The 15,187-nt window shown below is 52.4% G+C and overlaps 5 protein-coding genes across 5 annotated transcripts; 3 read left to right on the top strand and 2 right to left on the bottom strand.

The window, feature by feature from the left end:
* Nucleotides 1-375: 375 nt before the first annotated feature.
* POX_b02465 (High-affinity methionine permease) lies at nt 376-2,399 on the top strand (the record flags this gene model as incomplete). The annotated part of the gene is made up of 6 exons (XM_050111378.1): nt 376-466; nt 548-809; nt 885-1,335; nt 1,409-1,673; nt 1,767-1,929; nt 2,000-2,399. The coding sequence occupies 6 exons, from the start codon at nt 376-378 to the stop codon at nt 2,397-2,399; spliced, it is 1,632 nt and encodes a 543-aa protein (XP_049971724.1).
* A 991-nt stretch (nt 2,400-3,390) lies between these two features.
* On the top strand, nt 3,391-6,177 carry POX_b02466 (Aminopeptidase 2; the record flags this gene model as incomplete). Its single annotated transcript, XM_050111379.1, has 3 exons — nt 3,391-3,539; nt 3,618-5,988; nt 6,052-6,177. 3 exons carry the CDS (start codon nt 3,391-3,393, stop codon nt 6,175-6,177), a joined length of 2,646 nt encoding a protein of 881 aa, XP_049971725.1.
* Nucleotides 6,178-6,711: 534 nt separating this feature from the next.
* POX_b02467 (Pre-mRNA-splicing ATP-dependent RNA helicase prp28) lies at nt 6,712-9,332 on the bottom strand (the record flags this gene model as incomplete). Its single annotated transcript, XM_050111380.1, has 3 exons — nt 6,712-6,865; nt 6,994-8,963; nt 9,042-9,332. 3 exons carry the CDS (start codon nt 9,330-9,332, stop codon nt 6,712-6,714), a joined length of 2,415 nt encoding a protein of 804 aa, XP_049971726.1.
* An 825-nt stretch (nt 9,333-10,157) lies between these two features.
* POX_b02468 (Pre-mRNA-processing factor 39) lies at nt 10,158-12,521 on the bottom strand (the record flags this gene model as incomplete). Its single annotated transcript, XM_050111381.1, has 4 exons — nt 10,158-11,517; nt 11,971-12,074; nt 12,148-12,363; nt 12,453-12,521. The coding sequence occupies 4 exons, from the start codon at nt 12,519-12,521 to the stop codon at nt 10,158-10,160; spliced, it is 1,749 nt and encodes a 582-aa protein (XP_049971727.1).
* Nucleotides 12,522-12,846: 325 nt separating this feature from the next.
* POX_b02469 (uncharacterized protein) lies at nt 12,847-13,501 on the top strand (the record flags this gene model as incomplete). Its single annotated transcript, XM_050111382.1, has 2 exons — nt 12,847-13,401; nt 13,460-13,501. 2 exons carry the CDS (start codon nt 12,847-12,849, stop codon nt 13,499-13,501), a joined length of 597 nt encoding a protein of 198 aa, XP_049971728.1.
* Between the last annotated feature and the right edge of the window lie 1,686 nt (nt 13,502-15,187).

Raw genomic sequence — 15,187 nt, forward strand, 5'->3', positions numbered from 1 at the left:
GGATGAAGAGGGACATTTTCAAGACCTTCGCGATCTTGAATTCAATATCCAACAACCTCTGTAGTATTTGCTTTCCTCAAGTGCTTGGCTGTATTGAAGTTCAATGCTGGCAGATGAGACTGTGGAGTATCGAACTATCTACAGCCTTAGTGTGCCTTGCTGATAAGGATTGCACCATTTTTGGTGCGAGCACATCATCGGTCGGGGAGGGATCGCCTCGGTCAGTGCTACTTTGTGTAGGATAAGGATGAATTTCATGACGGATCGATATAATCGACATTGAAGCACGAGCTCGTGAGCGTGACCCTTTTATATACGCTTGTCTTCCCCATCGAGGGAATTGCCAGTGGAGTTGGAAATCCCCGGTTACCTGAAATGGCGGGGTACCCCATCACAGAACGGACGCCGCTCAAACATGCGGATCTGGACGAGGAGCCAAGGGCTGCGGATGGCTTCACCGAATTATGTCAGTCTCTGCAAGGTGACCCCGGTCACTTTGATGAAGAATGTCAACGAGACTAGATCAGTGTCACTAATCATGCCCAAGGGGTCTTTCCTTTCATTTTGCACGCATCAGATGAAGGCCATGTCTTTGATTCATCTCCTGAAAATCGCCGACAGTTGGGTGTCTTCAGTGCCACCTTGCTCATCTTCAACCGCGTCATTGGAACCGGTATTTTCGCAACGCCGGGGACCATTCTGGCGTTGACGGGCAGTGTTGGTCTATCACTCTTGATGTGGGGGATTGGCACCGTGGTGGCCATTGCCGGAACAGCAGTCTATCTTGAATGGGGCACGGCGATTCCCAAGTAGGTTTCTCTCACACGAGTTTCACGATGGAATTGGGAAGCAAGTCCAACCCGGTATTGACTCGTGTATTTCAGAAATGGTGGCGAAAAGAATTATCTGGAATATGTCTACCGAAAGCCCAAGTTTCTGGTGACGGCCATGTTTGCCGCGTACGCCTTTCTGCTCGGCTGGTCGGCAAGCAACAGTGTGGTCTTTGGACAGTATATCCTCAATGCTGTTGAAGTGGAGGTCGATCGATGGAATCAGCGATGTATTGGACTGGCGTGTCTGACTGCTGCATTTCTGATCCACTCAATTGCACTCAAATGGGGCATTCGGCTTCAGAATCTGCTCGGCATCATCAAGTTGTTCATCGTCCTGTTTATCATTGTGTCGGGCTGGGCGGCTCTGAGGGGACATACCAGATCAGAGACTCCAGATAACTTCCGTAATGTCTTCAGTGGCACACAAGGGAGTGGATACAGTATGGTGATGGCGCTGTATAATGTCATTTGGTCATTCACTGGATACTCGAACGCCAATTATGTGAGTTGGTCTTGGTCTTGTTCTTTAGGGGTGGGATCAAATTCAATGAGGAACTGACATCGAGTCTCTCCAGGCTTTGAGCGAGACCAAGAACCCTGTTCGCACGTTGAAGATTGCTGCACCCCTTGCCATTGGCTGCGTCGGTGTCATGTACATGCTCGTCAATATTGCCTACTTTGCTGCTGTGTCCAAACAAGACATGCTGGAGTCGGGCACCGTCGTTGCGGCCGTGTTCTTTGGCAACATGTTTGGCAAGCAAGCGGAGAGGGTCATGTCGGTTTTTGTGGCCCTGTCTGCGTTTGGGAATGTCTTGTCGGTCCTCTTTTCGCAGGGTCGAAGTACGTCTTGATCTCCACTCTTCTTTTGGCCTTATGTGGTGGATTTTCAATATGAAATACGTGCTAACTGGGGCTCAACTTTGCTCTCTGCAGTCGTCCAGGAGCTCGGTCGAGAAGGCGTATTGCCCTGTTCAAAATTCTTCGCCAGTAATTGGCCGTTCCATTCGCCCGCTGCTGGTCTTCTGGAGCACTACGTTGTATCCGCAGTGATTCTGCTTGCGCCTCCTCCCGGTGATGCATATAACTTCCTGCTCAAGTAAGTTTGCGCTCGTCTTCAGATCGTGGAAACAACCCTCGGGGTCTGACTGTCTCTGTGTACGATTTAGCTTGATCTCGTACCCTCTGGCGATTGTCAATGTTTTCGTCGCCTTGGGCCTCATCCACATCTATCTCAATCAAAGCGTCAAGTTCCCCGACTGGAGTCCCGGAATTCGCGCGACCCTCCCGGTGACCACCTTCTTCCTCGTGTCGAACATTTACTTGGTGATTGCGCCCTACATGCCCCCAGATGAGGGTCAGAATGTATACGAGCACCTTCCGTACTACTTGCATTGCGTTGTGGCTCTGGCGTTGTTTGCCTTGGGAGCGCTCTACTACGTCGTGTGGGCAGTTTTTCTCCCTCGATGGGGCGGGTATGTGCTGGTCAAGGAATCTGTCGTGGATGCTGACGGCTGGTCCCGAAGCGTGTTTACACGATTGCCATATTCTTCAGCAGCGAATTCATAGAGATCTAGATTCGAATCTATAGTATTTCAAGAGCGTTCAAAGCACGATGTACCCTGCAGGTTGCAATTCCGCACAGCTCGAATCGTGACATTCGATTGGTCCAATTATTATGGAGTCGATTTGAAATAAGGAAAAGGAAAGAGAAAGTAAGATAAAAAAAATACTAGGGCTAATCGATCCTTCCAGGGAGCCCACTAGCCGATTGGATAGTTTCCGTACCAAATTGATGATAACGCATCAGCCTAAATGTCCCAATCCTCTATGGAAGCCTATCCAGGAAAGCAGCTGAAAAGCTGCATGTCATAGACCCCTCAAACTGACTGGTGCATAGTCTTGCAAGAAAAAAAAGTAATCGAGAAAAAGAGATTTCAAAGATACAATTCACAGTCGACTGCCGTGGAATGATCGGGGCCTTCGCTGCTTGGACACTTGCGTGAGGTGAAAGAGAAAAAATCTCCAAGAAACGGAACGAAAAGGCGGGAGACGAACACACCGTGAAAGGCGGTCAATCGAGGACGTGGGTCCGAGCTCTTTACCGCCTGCAGTATTCTGCCGGGTGGTCCCCTTGTTCGTGTTTGGCCCTTCAAAGCTTGTCTTCCTTAGTTGGAGGCTTGGTTGGAGTCGTTCTTTGATTCATTTCGACATCTCTGTATATTAATGGGCGCTTGGGTCTTTGTGTGTGTATATTAGTTTCTTTGTTTCTCTTGGATTCTCCGTCAATTGCCCGTCCGGCCTCCAATCGAAAAAGGTGCCGAGGTTTGGCGCCTCGCCCGTTGGAAAAGAGAAAAACCCACCGATGCGTCGCTTCTCCACGCGGGCGTTGCTTCACGCAAAGCCACCGCTTCTATCCGCCAGGCCCCTCCCCCTCTTTCTCTCCGCCTCGCAATCAGCGTCAGCTCGCAACTTACGGTTCCCTCCTCGATCCCTCCAATCTCACATCTCCCGCTCCCCTTTCTCCCACTCATCCAAACGTTACTGCTCCTATCGAAGAATGTGCAGCTCACGACGCGACGAGCCCTCTGGCTCGACCAATGTTCATGGCCGGGAGGTCCTCCCCACCAACGTCAAGCCAGTCCACTATGATTTGACTCTAGAGCCAGACTTCAAGACATTTAAGTTCAGTGGCACGGTAACGATCGAGTAAGTTTTTCCGCTTTGCTCTACTGCCGGGAGATGGCTGCATCACCATGACCATCGACGCTGATATCACATGTACAGTCTCCAGGTCAACGAAGACACAGGCTCCATTTCTCTCAACTCCAACGAAATCGAAATCCACACCGCCTCTGTCCACCACAAGGGAGCTGTGATCGAGTCCAAGGGCAATGTCGTGATCAACGAGGATACCCAGGTGGCTACCGTCCAGCTGAAGGAGGCGCTCTCCGCCGGCAGTGACGCTCAGCTCACCCTCACCTTCACCGGTATCCTGAACGACAACATGGCCGGCTTCTACCGGTCCTCCTTCCAGGAAAACGGCAAGACCGAGTACATTGCGTCAACACAGATGGAGCCCACGGACTGCCGCCGCGCGTTCCCCTGCTTTGACGAGCCCGCCTTGAAGGCCAAGTTCACAGTCACCTTGGTTGCCGACAAGGACATGACCTGCCTCAGCAACATGGATGTGGCCTCTGAGACTGACGTTCAGGGTGGTGCCAAGAAGGCTGTCAAGTTCAATACCTCCCCCCTCATGTCGACCTATCTGGTTGCTTTCATCGTGGGCCGTCTCAAGTATGTGGAGACCCAGAACTTCCGTGTGCCCATCCGTGTGTATGCCACGCCCGATCAAGATATCGAGCACGGTCGATTCTCCCTGGAACTCGCCGCCAGGACCTTGGCTTTCTATGAGAAGGCGTTCGACAGTGAATTCCCGCTCCCCAAGATGGACATGGTCGCCGTGCCTGATTTCAGTGCTGGCGCCATGGAGAACTGGGGTCTGATCACGTATCGTATCGTCGATTTGTTGCTGGATGAGAAGACCAGCGGTGCCTCACGCAAGGAGCGTATTGCCGAGACCGTCCAGCACGAATTGGCCCACCAATGGTTCGGTAACTTGGTCACCATGGACTTCTGGGATGGTCTTTGGCTGAATGAGGGCTTCGCCACCTGGATGTCGTGGTACTCTTGCAATGAGTTCTACCCTGAGTGGAAGGTGTGGCAGTCATATGTCATTGACAACCTGCAGAGCGCGCTGTCCCTCGACTCGCTCCGCTCTTCTCACCCCATTGAAGTCCCCGTCAAGCGCGCCGACGAGGTTAACCAGATCTTCGATGCCATTTCCTACTCCAAGGGTTCCTCTGTGTTGCGCATGATTTCCAAGTACTTGGGTGAAGAGGTCTTCTTGAACGGTGTTCGCGCATACATCAAGAAGCACGCCTTTGGTAACACTCAGACTGGTGATCTCTGGTCTGCTCTGGCTGACGCCAGTGGCAAGCCCGTCGAGACTGTTATGGATATCTGGACGAAAAACGTCGGTTTCCCCGTCATTAGCGTGACTGAGAATCCGGAGTCGTCCTCCATTCACCTGAAGCAGAACCGCTTCCTGCGTACCGGCGATGTCCGTCCTGAAGAGGACCAGACTATCTACCCATGCATGCTGGGTCTGCGTACTAAGGATGGTGTCGACGAGAACACCATGCTGACCAAGCGGGAGGCTGAATTCAAGGTGCCCGACTTGGACTTCTTCAAGGTCAACGCGGATCACTCGGGTATTTACCGCACCTCATACACCCCCGAGCGTCTCACCAAGCTGGGTCAGGCTGCCAAGAAGGGACTTTTGACCACCGAGGATCGGGCTGGTCTCATCGCCGATTCCGGCGCTCTGGCTTCCTCCGGTTACCAGAGGACGTCTGGCCTGCTGTCCCTGCTGAAGGGTCTGGACACTGAAACCGAGTTCATTGTCTGGAACGAGATGCTGACCCGTATTGGCTCGGTCCGCAGCTCCTGGATCTTCGAGGATCAGGAGACCAAGGACGCCTTGAAGACTTTCCAGCGTGAGCTTGTCTCGGCCAAGGCCCATGAACTGGGCTGGGAGTTCTCCGAGAACGACGGACACATCCTGCAACAGCTCAAGGCTCTCTTGTTCGGCTGTGCGGGTACCGCTGGCGATCCCGTCGTGATCAAGGCTGCTCAGGATATGCTCGCTCGCTTCGCTGCTGGTGATCACTCTGCCATTCACCCCAACATCCGTGGCAATGTGTTCACCATTGTTCTCAAGTACGGCGGTGCTAAGGAATACGATGTCATTCTGAAGCGCTTCCGTGAAGCTCCCACCTCTGACGAGAAGACCACCGCTCTGCGCTGCCTCGGTGTCGCAGAGGACCCCGCTCTTGTCCAGCGCACTCTCGGCCTGGCCATGGGTGATGAGGTCCGTAGCCAGGACATCTACATGCCCCTGGCTGGTCTTCGCAGCCACGTCACTGGTATTGAGGCCCGCTGGAACTGGATCAAGGAGAACTGGGACGCCATCTACAAGCGCCTGCCTCCCTCGCTCGGTATGCTGGGCTCCGTGGTTCAGATCTCTGCGTCTTCCTTCAGCACTGAGGCTCAGCTGAAGGAGGTCGAAGACTTCTTCGGCTCCAAGGATACCAAGGTAAGTCTGACTCGTGTGCTCTCCACGCTACCTGCTTGGCAATACTAACCTATCTTACTGCAGGGCTACGACCGTGCTGTTTCCCAGAGTTTGGATGCTATCCGGGCCAAGGTTAACTGGCTGGAACGGGACCGTGAGGATGTCAAGACCTGGTTGAAGAACAACCAATATCTCCAGGGCAAGCTATGATCCGATTTTTGTGCTGGTTAACGATCTGCCACTTTTGTGGTCTTATACCTCTTCTCACTTCAATAACATGCGGCCACAATCGCTGCCTGAGATCCCCTCGTGTTTCGGGTCTGGATTCATGATGAAAAAAACTCTACTCCGAACTATCTTACGTACGCTGGCTTTTCCCCCCAAAAACTCCCGAACTTTATATGAGCTAGGGAATGCTTCTTTAGAGCTAGAATGAACTATGATTTCTTTTTTTTCATCACGAGATGTTCTATCATTTCTTACTGAATTGTGTAGATGGCATGGCCGACTGGCCGACTGGTAGAGTTGAAGATTAAAGGGTGTTGACAACCTTGACGAGAGATCAATGACAAGTTCCACCTCCATCCATCGTCCCTGGACTGAAAGGGTGGTATCAAAGAATGCGAGTCTGTCATAAATACTTTCATTAAGTTTCCACGACCGCCGTGGCGTCTACAAATTCATCAACCGGTAGAATCATGCCCCCGTATCAGAGTCACAATGCTATGATCGATAGAAGCATGTTTACGCCCACCCGCCTTTTCCACCAAATCCAGAACTATCCTCAATTTTCTTGCCTTGGCCACGCGTCGATTTCGATTGAGCCGCCTCGTGCTTGCGCAATTCCTCCGGAACTCGTGAGATGGGCGATTTGATGAGCATTTGCTTGAGATCATACCTTTTGAGTTTCAAAGTTAGCCAAACTCTGCTTCGCGAAGACAATGAGAAGTGAGGGCGAGGGTCATGGATAATACGACGGAGATTTGGGGAGGATGAAGAACAGGGAAGGGGGAATTAAAAACATACATGACATCGGAGTCTTCGCTACCCAAAAAGGTGATGGCAACACCACTCTTACCGGCACGACCGGTACGACCGATACGATGAGTGTAGCTCTCGATAGAGGTGGCCATGTTGAAGTTGATCACCAGTGAGACGTCTGGAACATCAATACCTCTACCAGCGAGGTCTGTGGCGACCAGGACGTCTGTGGTGCCATTCCGGACCGATGCAAGCGCAGCTTCACGTTGGTCTTGGGTCTTGGAACCGTGCAGTGTGACAGATGAGAAGCCCATTTGTTTGATTTCACGTGCGATCGCGTCACAGTTTCGCTTGATGTTGACGAAGACAATGATCGGGGGTCGGAAATCGCCCGAGGAGAGGATCTCGGCAAGACGCTTTTTTCGCTTGTCTTCGCCGGAGATCATCTCGACTCGCTGCTCGACTGTATCGACGGCTTCGCCGACACCACCAATGGTGATGATTGCCGGACGGCGGAGGTATTTGCGCGCAATGCGTTCGACCGCAGCCGGCATGGTGGCTGTGTACATCATTGTCTGGCGGTATCGGTCCCTGCCGCCGAGATGTTGTTGCATCGCACGCGGGTTCTCAGCCTCTTCCGTGTCGGGCTTCTCGTTGGTGACCGGGAGAGCATCGAGAATCTTATTGACAGGTTCTTCAAAACCGAGATCAATCATACGATCGGCTTCATCCATAATCACGTAGCAGCATTGGCTCAGCACAAGCATGCGGCGCTCAATACAGTCGACGAGACGACCTGGCGTGGCGATGATGATCTCTGCACCATCACGAAGACTGAACGCCTGCTCTTCGATAGAGTGACCTCCAACGATACTGACAACGTTAAAACCGAGAGGTTGGGTGAATTTCTTGGCTTCGATCTCGATCTGCTGGGCCAATTCACGAGTCGGAGCCAAGACGATGGCGTAGGGACCGTCGTTTTTGCGCCATTCGAATTCGTCCAAGCGCGGGAGCTCGGAAATGTAGACAAGAAGGGGGAGGAGGAAAGAGGCCGTTTTACCGGAACCAGTCACAGCAACACCAATGAGATCTCGCGACTGAAGTGCGATTGGGATAGCAGCACGCTGAATGGGAGTGGGCTCTTTGTAACCCACCCGATCGATGAGCTCCAGTAAGCGCTTCGGTAATTGACTCTCCTCCCATGAACGCATGGGATTTGGCACACTGCCACCCTTTGTGGAAATGTTGAAATCTTCCTTGAAGATTCGCCAGTCGCGCTCGCGCATATGTTCTAGTCGTTTCTCGCTCCAGTGCTTGTCTAGCTGGTTTCGCGTGCTCTCTTCACGTCGGCGACGCTCCATCTCCAAAATCTCTTTGGCACGTAAGCTTCCCGATTCGTGGTCGCGTGTCTCCAGCGCTTGCGCGTACTTGCGCGCCATACTGTCCGCGACGTCCTCTCCAAATCCGGCAAGCCGTCCACGTCCGTAGAAGTTCGCCTCGTGCCTGCTCTGATACAACGGATTGTAGTCTCCGCTTGTGTCTTCTTCGGCGTTCCATTCAAAGTTGAACTTGCGGTCGGTGGTGCGCTTGCGCTTCTTCTTCGCTGAGAAGCTCGACACCTGTTCGGTCCCTACGTATCGCTGTTTCAGTAGCGCAGCCTGCGCTGCAGCCTCATCTTCTTCTGTTGGAGGTCGCTTTTCGCCCTTGGCGTTCTTCGATCGTGAGTGAGGTGGCGGGTCCATATCCCTCTTGTTTCGAGATCCTTGTTCATTTCGCGACGCAGCTGGCCCCGTAGGGATGTCGTTACGCATGGCACGGGGCCCAGTAGGCACTCGGCCACCCATATCTCTGCGATTGTAATCCGATTCTCCATTTCTCGTTGGGCGTGACTCGTGCGGGATACCGTTTTGTGAGGCTCCGTTGGAATTCGCCTTAGCTTGTCGTTCAGCTTCCACTTCCTTGGCTCGTTTCTCAAGTGCGAGTTTCTCACGTTCTGCTTTGGACAAGAATTTCGGCTGCGATCACAGAGAGAGATTAGAGTTAGTTGCTGACACTCAGCTTCGAGATGTTAATCGGAGATGCGACAAACATACCTTGGCGGCCGCAGCATCAGCATCCTTCTTCTTCTTGATGAGCTCCTCGACACTCAGCGGAGCCGCACTTGGCTTCTTCGTTCCCCATCCGGATTTCTTCTTCAAGGGCTCTGCCGGGGGCGCCGGCGGTGCATCCGGGGGCGGCGGAGGTGGAAGAGCAGCATCCGGAGGCGGAGGAGGAGCACCCAAGTCCTCAGGAGGCGGCGGAGGTGGTGATGGCGGTCGCTCGAAAGAGTCTGGGGGAGGGGCAGGAGGAGGCACAGAGATACCGTTCGTCTCGATTCCTTCCATGGCGCCTATGGTACAACGTGGGAACGTTGTCGACGATGCTGGGCAAGCGGCGAATCGGCCGCCGAGCGCATCTGCATCTCGAATTTCTACGGCAGCCAAGATGCACCGAACGCGCAATCACGTGGCTATTGGCTCCATGGGTCTCTATGTCAGTCTAATCACTGCTATGCCTTCCATTTGTTGGCCAGTTGTATGTATGTAAATCCATTAGGTTTCTCTTTTAAATTGAGATAAATTGAGAGTACAGGGAACAATATTGATTGGTCTAGAATAGAGATGGGAGCAACTTGAGGTATCGGCGACTACGCTGCGAGTCATCGTGATTGACGGTCCTTGAATGACCATCCAAGATGGAATGGATGGACTCCACTTCGCGAACGACTTTTAAGAAACGGGCTTGAGTGACTAAGACTATTTATTGACACTATGGAGCAGGTTACTAGGGTACACCGATTTTCATCGGACCGGCCATGCTACTCTGGACTGGAAACAAAATCCTTATCTCAAGCGAGACAATTGGATCTCCCTGCACCATGGAAACAACGTTCAGAAAGTTGCTGCCCGAGGGTTTTTGCGTGCACCAAAACCGCTAACAAACCTGTGGGGAACGGGTGATGTGTCGAGAGTTCCATGGCAAGCGCCTAATTCTACATGATGAGTGCTGAAGCGACTCAGGCAAAAGACGGAGCCACTCAGCAAGGGCAGAGGGAACCTGAAGAAATCAAAAAGAAAATAGAGCAAATGTAGCAGAGAGGCGTTGACGCAAGGGGGAATTGAAGGGGAAAAGAAAAACCAAAACCACTGAAAGCCACGAAATGTGGCGTTCTAGGATGTCAAGCCGCCATTGACAGGACTCTGCTGCTGTTGCCAAGCCGCAGTTGCGGCTGCTTGGTCTGCAGGAGGCATAGCCACTGGCGTGGCAACCTTCGCAGGAGCTGCAGTAGTATCATCAACTCGAGCGGCGGCAACAGATGTTGGACCATGCACTTCCCGGTCCAAGGCCATGTACTCTTTCGCAGTGTCTTTTGTGCCTCTCTCGAGGAGGTAAGCCATGTAGATCTGGATGAGCTCCCTTACAAATTCCGGGGAGACGGTGCTCTTCGAGCGCACATCCGAGACGACTTGCTTGATGCGCTGATATTGGGTGGCTTCAACATCAGCACTGGTGGGTTGCTCGATCTCGAACATCAAGTAGCTAGTCCAAAACGGACGGCTGTCGAGGTAGGACTGTTGGTTTTGCTGGAAGACCTTGCGAGCTTCGTCGGGATCTCCCTTGGTCTTCCAGAGCAGACGGGCCCACTCGGCAACAAGAGCAGCCTTTGTGGCCATCTCACATTCTGGTGAATCCAAATGAGACTTGTATACTGCAATCGCCTCTTCGAGGCCACCGTGACGCCGGCAGAGATTCGCCAGAGAGATAATGGTCTCCACGTGGCTGGGAAGGTTCAGGAGAATTGCACTGTGGATATCCTTTGCAACGTCAACCCGGCCGGACAGCTCTTCGAAATATGCGTAGTGCAGGCGAACTGTGGAATTGGCGATAGGGACGTAGAGGCAGCTGGCGCGTTGATATATATTTCGAACTTCTTCATCCTTGCCGCTCTGAGCGGCCATCCAGCGGGCATATCGAAGCCAGAACTCCTCGTAATGAGCGCAAGTCACGAGACAGCGCTCGTACAAGAACTGGATGCGGCTGTACGAACCTTCAGACTCCTCGAAATCCAAATACTTTCGCCAGTTCGAGAGCTGGCCCTCGTCCAATTCCGTCACGTGGAAGTACGGCCGTTTGATCTCCGACTCGTAAGTCCAGCGTTTGGTCGTCTCTGTCTGTGTTTTTGAAAACACTTCCAAGTGGTAAGTATCAAGGCGAAGCCGCAAATCGCGTTCAATCTCGGCCTCGGCTTTGGCCCCCGGTGCAACCTGGCCGGATGCAATTTCAATCTCAGCACGGAACAAGGCCATAGTGTCCGCAGGCGCAAGCTCAGCCAGGGGTCGGGTTTGGGCAAGCTGGCGATATCGTTCAAAGTAACGTGCATATTGGTGCATGGGAATGTGGATAATGCGGCTTAGAATGGCGAAGATCTTTTCCTGCGCCTCGACCCGCTCTTCGAATTCAATGTACTTGTCCCAAAAAGGATGGGCCAAGAAATCCAAGCCCACGCTGTTGGCACCTCGTTCGAAAAGACTATGGACAGAGGAGGTTAGTCAAAGCATACAAATTGAAGATCAAGGGAGGTCTTAGAGGGCACGGGGAAGGAAATGAAGGGGCAAACACAAGTGATCACATTGTCACTTTCCAACGGGCCGGTGATGAACGAGAATGAGGAGAGCAATCAGTGCGCCGCACAGGGAGTGAGAAGAAATGTGTCATCGAATGGAACCGATTCGTGTAGTCTCCGCGTGAAAAGATAAAGGGACTTCTTCAAATAGTGGAGAAGAGCAGCCTGAATGAGCCTTGGGTGAGAAGTAAACCCCACTGAAGTCTGTATGGGTGGCGATGATCTCTCACCCGTCGATGAAACCGCGACGACCAGCAAACTTCCAAAACTCAAAAGTGATTCGACTTCACACAGGCTTTCTCGGGCTGCGTTTGTAACGGTTACGGGGAAAGGGCGGGAAACCGGCATTCTGCACTTACTCTCGAATTACGTCTGCGTCGTGGGAGGTCTCGGCCTTGAAGGAGCAGTAGTTGGTCCAGAGATCGACAGAGGATGAGATACTGGCGATACCTCTCTCATAGACCTGTGAATGCGTCAGTATATCTTGCAGAGTACGAGTCATAAGCTGTTTACATGGCATGGTGTGTATTATGTACCATCTCTGCGGCTTCAGTGCCAGTAATGGAGAATTCCAGATCGGCGTATTTCTTCCAGTAGCCGAATAGAAGAGGGAACTTTGCGAGGAAACGGTCGTACACGTTGCGCACCGTGGTGATGGCTTGAGGATTGGAGTTGCGATTGATTCCACCTTCGAGTGCCTCGGCGCCGCGCACAAGCTTCTCCCACGTTTCAAAGTTATCGGGGTCATTTATCTGAGCCACATGTCAGTTTTCATTCAATGAAAAGTAAGCGATGCCTCATCGTATCCGCGCTCGCGGCGTGAGGCGCTATTCTGACGTACCAGCTCTGCCTCGAGCTTCCTCAGCTCCGCATTTTCCTCATCTGAGCCGCCAAAGTTGTAGTCCGCCATGATGGCAGAGGTTTCAAACACACGCGCGCGCTAACCCAAGAGATCTGGAATTTGAGATATCGCTTGGATATGATGCGAAAAGAAAAAGATCGGTATGAACGGCGAGCGTACAAGGGATACTAGATGCGGAATTCCAAAGCAAAACTGGAGTCGGCGGAAAAGACGTGATGGAACGCTTACATGCCTGAGGCTGCAAGGCCCCAAAAGAGTCCCGATTGGGTCCTAGTCCCGCGCCGCCGGGGGCATCAACTTTTATCGGCTGTCCATCACTTCATAGGACATAGTCAACACCGGTCAGTAATTGAGCATCGGTTTCGTGGCTGTGATGTCTTCTTTCACCCAGAACGTGGGTGTTCTCCCCACTCGCCTGCGCAATTTCTTCGCTCGCTATCCACCTCAGGTGTATTCCTCTCTGGTCGCACCCAGACCGACACCCCCAGAGGCTGAAACCTCCGCCGACCAAACCCTTCCCTCGCCCTACACACCTGATCGCGATGCGAAAGGTGCTCATCGACCAGACCCCGAGCAATTCTCGATTTCACGATCCTTACTATTCAACGATCCCAAGAATCCGAACCCGTTTCTGCCACGAAAGATCTCCAACTCCAAGAAGTGGATGGGCCCTCGGTATGGCCTGCGCCAACAGGCAGATTTAGTCAAGCTGGCAATCAAGTACAACGTTGAGCCGCTGCTGCCACCGGGACCCAAATCTACCGAGTACAAAGCTGCGAAGCTTGCGGAGCGCGGTTTGCGGATCAAGGGAACTGGTATCGGGCAGAAGGTCAAGGGTCACAAGTGGGAGCGTACGATGGAGGCGAAGCTCGAGGATCGCCGCAAGGCAATGATGGAAATGCCGGAAATGATCAGGTTGTGGAAACAGGTGAGCGCTTGCGTTTCCTTTCTCATTTCTGGGACTGAACTAATCTCCTACGCTACAGAGAGGTCATGGACGGGGCTGGCGACAGTGGCCCAAGCGGTAAATGGATTTACGACTCTAAAATATTACCTCCTTGGCTCCAGTTCTGTGCTGTGTTTTCGATCTTATGGCCTTTTTTCCTCTGCGTTATCGCTTTTCGGCCAATACTAGGAATTGCGGGATCAGTCAACTCCTTGGGAGCAAATGTACGGATTATTGCAGGGTTTTTGGAGACGGGAGTTCTCTCAGATTTACATTTATACTTTTCTCAATACTTTGTACAATACTTCATAGCGCGAACATTCAGTTCAATTTTTTTTCTACCAATGTCATTGACATATAGGGCTCCGTCCGTCCTACTCCTGCACGGATGTCAGATCTCATGATTTTCAGCTTCCGGCATTCTACCCGAAGACAAGGCATCGGCTGTTGATGTGAGTCTTTTCATGGCGGTGACTTCTGGGCCAAGCAAGGGTGCGGCTTCTCTGCGAAGCGCCGTGTGACAAGAGCCTGCTCTCATAGCTGAGGCGATGCGGGTAACCTGCAGCTAGAGACAGGTGATTACGTTCCACATGTTCTGCCTCACGCCTGCTTGCTCCGCCGGACATTCACCGCGCGTCAACGATGGAGGGTGATCAATTAATTTACGCAATCGACTCGACCGATGGAACAGTCTGATTCCCGGAGACGGTCCTCGGTATCCTTCGTGTGACCATGAGCCTTGCGCTCTAACATGAGCTCGAGTTTGGCTGGGAACTCTAGACATCCAGTGCCGCTGTGGCGTTCACACTCAGGCAGCTTGACTGGCAGCTTTAGCCAGGTCCTGGCAAAATTACTATCTCTACGGAGGGCTGAAGAATCCACCGCCTTACTAGTACCTACTTAGGCACTCCCCAGTTGCAGAGCGCCTGAAATGAAGGGTAAGCTGACATTCAAGTGTGTCATTGGGGGCTGTTTCAAGGCCAAGCACATTGCAAAGTGAGAGAAGAGGGCTGGTCTCGGTCTTGTCCGGACCCGAGAGATCCTATTGTCTTCCACAAAGCATTGACTGCAGTGCATGGACCGCTGATCTATGGACAAGGAGGTTTCTCCGCCGCTCGTGCATCGGATCACACTCACACATCGGACCGTCTATGCAATTGGCAAGCTATAGGGTCTCGTAATAATGCTTGGGGTGCTGAATTACAAGACAAGAGCCGGAGCTAGGAAGGCGGGGAAGGTACATGTGCCCTCTATCACATTCATGAACATGGGCTTTTTCTAGAATCGAGACGCTCAACCTGTGGTGTATAGATAACATAGACAATATTGAATCTGAGCCTCGTGATGTTGCGGCTTCGAGTCTCTCATCACATGACACGGCTATCTCCAGTATTGCCACCCGCCTGTTCAGTCCCTCGCGGCTGAGTTGGCCAATTCATCCGCCTCGTCAAGGAGCCTCCCGGTGTCCCCTCGCAACAAATGAATATATCGTCCAGAAAAGAAAGCAGCGACGTTCTCCTCACTTTATTGACCTCATCCGCTTCTCACGCTGGTCGAGAATCGCGCCAATACGAGTAACAAAAAGTTTAATCACTATCTCATATGCATGCCAATCTCAGCTGCTGAGTCCTGGTATGCTTGGACCACTTATAGTTGCTCACGGCTTCCTCCGCCATGCTATGTTCGTCTCGGGCCTCCTCAAATGAAGTGCACATGAGTCAACCATCACATTGAGTCTGCAGCTCCATTCCAAATACCAACGCACAGC

This window comes from Penicillium oxalicum, chromosome II, assembly GCF_001723175.1.
Source record: "Penicillium oxalicum strain HP7-1 chromosome II, whole genome shotgun sequence".
NCBI classification, from domain to species: Eukaryota; Fungi; Ascomycota; class Eurotiomycetes; order Eurotiales; family Aspergillaceae; genus Penicillium; species Penicillium oxalicum.